This window comes from Trichechus manatus, unplaced genomic scaffold (genome assembly GCF_000243295.1).
Source record: "Trichechus manatus latirostris isolate Lorelei unplaced genomic scaffold, TriManLat1.0 scaffold00102, whole genome shotgun sequence".
Taxonomy (NCBI): domain Eukaryota; kingdom Metazoa; phylum Chordata; class Mammalia; order Sirenia; family Trichechidae; genus Trichechus; species Trichechus manatus.
Genome location: NW_004444038.1, coordinates 10,490,112 through 10,499,633, shown reverse-complemented (window position 1 = coordinate 10,499,633; position 9,522 = coordinate 10,490,112). Strand labels below are relative to the sequence as shown.

Genomic DNA, 9,522 nt, shown 5'->3' with positions numbered 1-9,522 from the left:
TAAACTAATGGAGGAAGTCATGAAGAATAAACCCCTACAGACACCCCCATTCCCCGTTACTGAACCTGGATCTCCATAAAACAGAAATGGTCTTTAGAGACTGACTGTGATTTTCAGTGAAGAAGCCATGTGCTCTGGCCTCTTCCCTCCATCCTGTTTCCGTATTTCTAACTTGTACGTGTTACTCATGATGCGGATGAATGTGTGCCTACAGAGACCAGGGTGGCTCTATCACTGCGGTTTAAGACTGACATCAACAGACAACTCATGTTCCCTCTAGTTACCATCCGAAAGAATGGCTACAACATCAGCTCTTCTAAAACCAGGTGTCACTTTGCACAGAACACCCGCCCACCCCCCGTGGCCCCTCTGTGGTTATTACCATCATACAATTAACTCCTGAATGTACTTAACATTTTTTCATGATCTCTCATTTTTCGCTGACAAAAGTACTAGGTCCAGAAAAACAAAGAAAGAGAATTTTTATTAGCATTGTTACAGGCAATGCATTACATATGGACTGATCCTTAAAGTGTACAACCCCAACCAAGCTGTAAGCAGACAAATCAGCAGAGTGAAATCTACATTGTACACAAGTGCAGAAACAGGATCACCCTGAACTTCAAACAGAAGACTGGAAATCACTTTACAAAAAAGTAAATAAAAATAACACCCATTTTATATTTAAAAAAGTACCAGCTCTTAAGTGGCAGAGCATCAAAAATACCAAAGGATACACCCAATTAACTGTGTAATGCTTGTATGCTGAAGTGTTCACCCCCAAACAGGTCAAGCTTGTCCCCGTTTTTAAAGCTTTATTTAAGCATTTCTTATTTTCATCTTTTGGAGTACTTAAGCTTTTCTTTCTCTGCTATTCTGAATTTCTTAAATGTGTCAGTCTAACAATTAGCTAACCTTCATCAGTTCTAAGTATTAACACTGAAGTTTTTCCCTTTGTAAGGCTTAAATCTGAACACAATAAAGAATGAAGAAACCAAACACCACAATCTTAGAAAGTCAAATGACAGTGGAGCCAGTGCCAATTTAGAAAAGCACTCTTACCTTACCTTAGAGTTCTACTTTGGTAAATACTAATATTTAACCAGTTAGCAAAATATTTAACCAAGTTAGCAAAATTAACACCGTCATTTCAATAATTACTCTTTTGTGCATAGTAAATGTTGCAAGATGAACTCCACATTTGATAAAGCAGACTGGGAAAACAGTTTGCAAGAAAGTATGCCTCCCTTTCAATACCAATTTAAGCTCAGGGAAAATGAATATAGACCTCTTGCAACTGCTGTTGATCTATGGTGGTGGTGGTGGTGGAGAGAGCAAGTGTGAACGCTAAATCGTCTGATACCCAGCGTGACTTCTCTTCCTGCCAATGAGATAAGCTATTAGGACCACCAGGACAAGTCCTGCAAGGGCGCCGCCCACAGCGATGGGAATCAGCATGTTGTTTTCATCCAGCTGACATTCTTCCACTGAAAAGAAAAACAAGAACGCACCACAGGGTCACATTTGTTTTCACCATACAGAAAACGAACAAACAGGACAGAGGAGAACTGCCCCACAGGGTTTCCCAGGAGGAGCTGGTGGGTTCCAAGTGCTGACCTTTTGGTGAGCAGCTGAGCACTTAACCACTGCACCACCAGAGCTCCTTTCACTCTTTAGACCTCATAAATAGGCCTGTCCCTCCTCCTGACCTCTTCCCACACTCCAGCAGGGAAAGAAAACTAAACCAAGGCAGGAGAGTCCAGATCCTACTAACAATCACTTAGAGAAGCCTCTAGAAGAGAACGGAGCTTTCTGCGTGGCTATGAAATTATGGAAATACATGGTCCCACAAAGGAGCCCTGGTGGCACAGTGGATAAGCGCTCAGCTGCTAGAGGTCAGTGGTTTACCCACTGGCCGCTCCGCAGGAGAAAAGACCTAGCATTTTGCTCCGGTAAAGATTCCAACCTAGAATATCCTATAGGGAATCTACTCTGTCTTATAGGTCACTATGAGTCAGAATCAACTCGACGGCACACAATGACAACATGGCCCCACAACATCAGAATCCAACAACTGCCTCTCAGTTGTCACCGCAGCCACTTGCCTGTGCCCTGCACAGGGCCACTAAGCACATCAGATCGATACATTTTATAGTCAACTTTCACAGAGGGAAGAGCCACGACTGTTTCTTAAAATGACATTACCATATTCTCACACTCTGTTGTGTCCGTGCCTGTAAGGTAATGAATGCTGGGTCTTTCTAAAACAAGGTAACATAGGAAGGGGAATTTTTCTCTAAAAATCTTAGACTGTGAAAGGGAAAACAGCTCTTTGTAGAGAAAAAAGGAGTCTCCACCCCCACCCCCTACTCCCAGTACAGAAGCTATTAAATATCCAAAATAGAACCACAGAAAGTCAGGACTGTGGAAGAGTCTACAATGCTTCAATTCCTACCATCACCGTAAACATCGCAATCAATGCTACCTACCAGATCCAAACTTGTCACCTTCAACCTTGAAAGCCTGGACCCATACTTTGAATACGTTGACAGAGAACGCCTTGGTGACTTGAATGCTTTCCTCAGCGTTACACCTGTACGAATTCCCAACCGTGGCCTGAAGTGCTCTCAGAGAGCTGTTGACAGCTTTAAAGGTGGGCTCTGCAAAGGCAGCATTTAAGAAGTCTGGTTATTCTGGGAAGTCTTGGGTGGGGAGGTGTGGCCAGGGGGACCGTGGAGTCTTACCTCTGGCATCAGGAAGAGTTGTATTTAACTGGATTTCTTGAAGGAAAAACCGGCTAGAACTTGCATTCTTTAAGAGAAAAAAGATAATCCTGAATTCAACTCACCAGATTCAATGTTTTTCGTCAAAATTAAATGCCATTTGGTAACAAATCTGACCTTCCAGATTTCTAGCTCTAGAATGCAGCTACAAAACGTTCTGTCTATAAAAAGCATCATATAAATCTGGAGAACACACATTCTCGTAAGTTCCTTGCAGAACCTTGTTACCAAATCAGAAGAGTCTTTGCTAAAATGGGGGCTAAAGGAGCTATATTTTAAAAAACGAAACTTTTTCTGAATGGTAGAGGAAAGCATTATGAGGGAAGTTAAAAAGCATAAGCAACCCAAATGCTGATCAGTTCATTTGCACAGCATATTAAAAATATTTACCATGAGTGACATTTATATTCTCCATATATTATTTTGCTAACTTTACAGGATTCTTCCCAGGCAGGTATAAAGAATAGAAGGTACAGGGCACAGCAACACTACCACTGAGTAAAAGGGGAAGAGGACAAGCATCTCCTGACAGAGCGCAGTCTGACATGGAGGAGAAACGCACATAATGGGAGGGTCCTTATCATCACACAGGCTGAGAGCTGCCCCGAGTTGTAAGCTCTACCTGCTAATCAACCTTCCCCTTCTCTGCACCCCTAGCTTGGAGTGCTCACTAGTTCAGGTGTTAAGAGTAGCTGCCTGGCACACGGTGGGCACGCATTAAATGCTGAGTAAGTCAATGACGACACATGTTAACAACAAAAGGGGGAACTGAGGAACCAAAACAACCTTCAACACAGAGAAGACAGAAAAAAATGGAACAGACTCCTTTTTCTTCAGGCAGAGCTGTAAATCTTAGGGCTCTGCTGGCAAGACGGTCTGTGCTCAGGCTCAGCTTCTGCTGCCACCAGCATGCTGCAGCGATTGCTTTCTAACGGAGAAAATAGTGACCCTGCTGGGAACTACTCAAGTACATGAAAAAAATCGTACAAAGTAAATTACAGTCAAATGCATGTTAAGAAATCAAGGCAAGTGGACACCAAAATCCCCAGTGTTAAAAAGAAGAGAGGTCCTCACCATTCCAAAACTGAAGACCAGCAGAGTGACAACTCCCCCTCGGAGTTCCAGAACCACTGAATGAGAGGTGCAGCTCCCACTGGCTTTGGTGTCATTTGGGTTGATGTTGAAGACTCTTGTCACAGTCTGAACAAGAAAAACAAACCAGTTACCACTCCATTCTAGGCCCTGGCTCCTCCACACTCTCAAAAATAACAAAAACAATCCTTAAACAGTAACTTCGAGACCACCATTAATTTTAACCAAAACCAGAAGAAAAACATTAAAATACACTACTGAAGATTTCTGGTTCCAAAACATTTTTTCCGCGGCTACTTCTGCCTGCTACGTGAATGATGCGGCATACACACCCTCATATCCTTCTCACCCCTCACACCCTCTTCAGGGGCACACATTTTAAAATTCACTGCAAGCTATTTGTCACCATTAAAAGAGAAAGGTTTATTTCAAAAGAAAAGCATACACATAATACTTAAATGTTTGGGTGCTAAAAGTTCAACCAAATTTAATGTTCCAGATCAGGGGTCAGCAAATTTTTCTAAAAAGTGCCAAATAATAAATATCTGAGGCTTGGTGGCCATCCCATGTGGTCTCTGTCCCCACTACTCACCTACGCTGCTTTAGAGGAAAGCAGCTTTAGGGAATGTGTACAAAGATGGGTATGGCTGTGTTCCAACAACATTTATTTACAAAAACAGGCACACTAGTTCTTTTTCTGCATGATTCATGTTCTAAAAGGCTGTACACTATAAAGCTGAATTCTCCTGATACTGATTTGTAGGAATATGCCACTGGCTGATGTACAAAAAATAAAAATGCCCCCAAGATAATTCTTTGCATACCGTGTTGTCATTCTTCTCATAGGTGATGTTCAGCTGTATCCCCATGTTGGCAAGCAGACAAGTTCCATTATTGCCACTCACATTGTACTTGGACACAGACGGGTTTTCTGGCACTGGAGAAGGTGGAGGACGCGTAGTAGGCTTTGGACTTGGAGGTGCTGTTGTTGGAGAAATATCATCTTGCTTACAGTGCGTCTCTGGAGGAATATTGGAAATCAATCATTTTGTTCAGAGGAAGGAAATTTAAAACCTAGATTTCTTATAGCTGCTAATACTTATAATAAAATCCAGACTCTGAACTTACAATTTAAATCACTCTTTGAACTCACTGTAGACGCTAGCAGACTTTCTCAAATAGTCCCACAGAAAATGATGTAATTATTTTCTCAATTCTCCCAAGGATGGTACATCACTGAATACCCAGGGCTTCCAACCTGTTTATTCTGGTTTGAAACCCTGCTGAAAATCTGCATTTCCACCCAGATATACTGAAATCAGAACTACATTTTAACAAGAGCCTCAGGTTGACTCTTACGTGTAATAAATTTTGAGAACCACTGTGCTACTAGTGGTTCTTAGAATTGGTCCCCTACCAGCAGCATTAGCACTGCCTGGGAACTTGTTAGAAATGCAAATTATCAGCAGGGGTTCTAACCAGACCAAACTGGTTGGAAGCACTGCTAATATTCTTCTCGATGTATAGGACAGAAGTGGAAACCCTGGTGGTGTAGTGGTTAAGAGCTACGGCTGCTAACCAAAAGGTCAGCAGTGCGAATCCACCAGGTGCTCCCTGGAAACCCTATGGGGCAGTTCTCATCTGTCCTATAGGGCTGCTGTGAGTTAAAACTGACTCAATGGCAATGGGTATGGTAGGATAGAAGTTAAATCATTACATGTAACAGATGTCTCAGGGCATTAGGGTGTAACTGTCCCACAGAACCAGTTAGGAAGGCCTGCAGGGTATCAAGAGAAAATTTTTCAAGCACAGTCAATTCACCAGTCTCCGTAATCCTACTGCCATACAACAAATCTAACTGGAGGTTCTTCTTTATCTCACCCTCTAGGCAACAGTCACCTCAATGTGGCCGAACAGTGTTTATTGCTTTACCTTCTTTTGCATGACAAACCTTTGTATTTTGGAGGTCAAGAAGAATACCTTTAACTCTGTCATGTACGAACTAAAGCAGTTATTTGGATAACTACTTTTTGTTATTTGGATAACTGATTTTGGATAGTCAGCCAATGTACCCTTGGAAATGGTGATAAAATTCTACTAATATTATCAGCTCCTATTGTGTGCACTAAAAACCACCATAGAGAGAACAAAGGGTGGTTGAGTTCATGGGTCTTAAGTCTCCTAAGAGAAACACATTAAATACACAAACACATTATTACCAGTCAGTCTGTTATGAAGAAAAGGGTCCTGTGAGAGAGAAAAGCTGAGGAGGTCCTAAGGTAGGATGGGGAGTTCAGCAGGCCTGTCTGAGGACATGACATGTGAGCTGAGACTAAAAGATGGACAGGGGCTAGCTAGCAGTTTGGGGTTTTTACTGGGGTGGGTGTGGGGAGGACACGGGCAAGCATTCCAGTTTAGGGAGAAGGCACAATACACGTGTTACGTACGTGAAGACCCTCTAACAGGAGAGACCTGGTACAATCCAGGAATTGAGAGTGGCTGGAGTGCAGTGAGGCCAGAGCAGAGTGATGGGGGGGGGGGGGTTCCTGGTGTGGTCACAGGGGCTACACCACGCCCTACAGGACAACTGAAGGAGTCTGAAATTGATCTGTTCCTCAGAATTTGACTGGTCCACCAAGACTGCTTGTTACAAAAATTTATATTCAAAATTAAGACATACTGATCCAAAAATACAAAGGTAACTGAACATTTTCTACAGGAGCAGATACACCCCTTTCGTGACAGACTACAATTAAGGTTCTAAAAAAACAAGATACTTGGCACCATTAACCTCAACACTAGGTTCTTTCTTTCACCACCTTGTTTCTGCGAACATTCAATTTCTGTCCTTTCAACATTTCCCTCAGCTGAGTGATGGGAGCCAGTCCAAACTACCTCTGTGGGAGGAAGCCCATCAGGAATTTGCTGTGTAATTTTACTGATCACATTTTTATTTCTTACTCAAAGCTAAAAATGAAGTTTTATTTTAACTCTTTTTCAGTTGCCAACTCCTGCTCTCACATTGTATCTACTTGGGAAAGGGAAGAGACAGAAAACTTTGATCTGCTGTAACATATATGCTATTTAATGCAGGATGCGAACAGTTCAACTCACTTAGGATGCTTTTACACAATTTGATCTTGTAAAGTAAAACCCCTTTCTAGGCATAATATATCAAAGGGGCCAAAAAAAAAAAGCTTATAGAGTAAACGTATTTGACCTTTGTTTAACAATGGTATGGCCAAAGTCATCAACTGGCCAAGTCCTAACCTATGATGTGCTGACAAATAGTGTTTGCTTCTTACTCTTGGGCTAGACTGTAAGTTGAAGTTATAGTCATACTTAAGTTAAATGTGCAAAAACAAATCAAAATTAAACAGTAAAAAAGCCAGAGTCCAAATTCTGGTCTCAATGGCCACACACTTACTTGACAATGATTTTATAATGTGTAACCCAGTCAATGTTCACTTTCCTATCTTGTTTCAGTAAAGCAGGTTACAAGACATCAAGTTTGAAACACACGGAACATACTCTTAGGTCTAACTACCAGTCAGAAAAATGATGGACTTTAGAAATCTGTATGGATAAAATGCCCTCTTCCTTCCATCTAAATATAAACGGAAAAACCACACTCTTTAATCAATACATTTCTTCATTCCTTCCTTAAATAAATATTTAAGTACCTACTACAAACACCAAAGTGTTCCTGCAGAAGGTTCACAAGGCAGAAGGAGATACATAATCACAGATACAATGCACCAAAGTGTCAGTGCAACCCATGGGGGAAGGGTGTTGTCACAGAGGCCTCTGGGAAGACAATGGGGCCAGGGATCGCTACTGGGTTATTCTCAGTCTTCTCTGACAAGAAGATAACGGGAGAGGACACAGGGCTGCTTATCCTAAAGACTGCCTCCTTCCTGGTGCTCTTCTATGCTTTTCAAAAGCTCATATGCCCAGAAAACCTCAAATTATCATCTGGCAGGAGCAGATACTCAAATAAACCTGTATCTTGCAATTAAGAAGAGGCTCAAATGATAAGTGCCAATTCCTTCAATTTAAGCCAGACTATGAGTGAGACAAGGAATTAAAAGAATTCTGCAAAATTGGGTAGGAAGTACGATTTAGGATAAGCTATATTTAAAAGGAGTTTGTAACTTCTGATGGTCACTGAGGTGCCTTTTTGTTCATTCAGTAAGCACCTATATACCAAACAAACATTAAAGATAAAAAGGTGAGAGGGCTTCCAGCAAAATGGCGCTCTACGCAGAAGCACCACGCCGTCCCCCTACAGCAAAGATCCGAAAAACTAAGCCGAACAGAGAAAACAACAATCCTGAAACCCTAAAGCATCAGATGAAGAGATAAAGAACTCAGCCAAGCACCAAATGGAGTGAGAAAACTGGCAGAGAATGGAGAGCGAGGAGAGATCCACGCAGAAGTCCCCTACCAGCTAACACAGCGCGGATCCGCCATCTTGGACTCCTATTGGAGACGAGCAAACGGGGTACAAGAAAACAGCTTCAGGGAGCTTCCAGCGGGAGACAAAACAAGGGGTAATTTGCAATATACAATTTCCCACCCCCCACCCTTCTTCACCCCCACTCGGCCTCCTCTGCTTCCTGCGGCCACAATCTCTTGTCCGGGAAGCACCAGCTGCTTGGATTCCACCTGCCCGAATGGACCGGCTCTCTGAGTGCCATTTGCTGGCTGCTGGTGTTGCCTTTTTCCACTTCTTTTGACTTCTTCCTTACCTCTCACCACCTCCCCATCCTTTCGCTCAAATACCTGGCTCCAAGCGCCATCTCTCCTTCTTCCTGAGGGGCTGTGGAGCTCCGGTAATTTGTGATATACACTTTCCCACCCCCTACCCTTCTTCACACACACTCGGCCTCCTCTGCTTCCCGCGGACACAGTCTCTTGTCCGAGAAACACCGGCTGCTTGGATTCCACCAGCCTGCACTATCTGGCTCTCTGAGTGCCATTTGATGGCTGCTGGTGTTGCTTTTTTTCCGCTTCTTTTGATTTCTTCCTTACCTCTCACCACCTCACCCTCCTTTCGCTCAAATACCTTGCTCCATGCACCATCTCTGCTTCTTCCTGATGGGCTGCGGAGCTCCGTTCAAGACTGGAACTGTTTCCTGGTCTGCACTGCCGCGCTGGTGGGATGCTGGGGCTTTTGTTCATTTGTTTGTTTTGAACTGTTTGTTTTCTTTTCCTTTTCTTCAGTTGGGAGCCTGTCCTGGCCAGGCGGTTCTGCATGGCTTGGAAATTACCACCTCAGCTTGCACAGACGTGCAGGGGAATCCCTGAGGACATTTCTTTTTTCATTGGTTGTTCTGCTTTTTTTTTTTCTCTTTCGAGGGGGAGCTTTTCTTGTTCTTTTTTTAAATTTGGTTTTCTTTTCCCTCTTTTTGTCTTTCTTCATTACTCAGTTAGTTTCTCATCTCTCTATATCTTCCTTCTCTTTCTGTTCCCTGAATACCTGGCGTTGTATACCTCTACGACTTCTAGCCAGGCTGTACTGCAACACCTGAGAACAACTTCCCCAGACCTCACAGCCCCATCAGTGGGATCCCTGGGAACTTTGCCGTTCTTTAACCTTTCCTATTTTTATTTATTCATTTTTTTTTTCTTCCTCTTCCCCTTT

The 9,522-nt window shown here is 42.8% G+C and overlaps 1 protein-coding gene across 2 annotated transcripts in view; it reads right to left on the bottom strand.

The window, feature by feature from the left end:
• Window positions 1–462: 462 nt before the first annotated feature.
• The window catches only part of LAMP1 (lysosomal associated membrane protein 1), a 31,309-nt gene continuing 22,249 nt past the window's right edge, over window positions 463–9,522 (bottom strand). For both annotated transcript variants that reach the window (XM_023737434.1, XM_023737435.1), the window contains exons 5-9: window positions 4,700–4,896; window positions 3,858–3,983; window positions 2,745–2,811; window positions 2,490–2,660; window positions 463–1,487 (exon numbers count right to left, since the gene is read on the bottom strand). In XM_023737434.1, coding sequence (XP_023593202.1) covers window positions 1,348–1,487; window positions 2,490–2,660; window positions 2,745–2,811; window positions 3,858–3,983; window positions 4,700–4,896 — 701 coding nt within the window. In that variant the 3' untranslated portion in view covers window positions 463–1,347. The remainder of the gene's footprint in view (window positions 1,488–2,489; window positions 2,661–2,744; window positions 2,812–3,857; window positions 3,984–4,699; window positions 4,897–9,522) is intronic.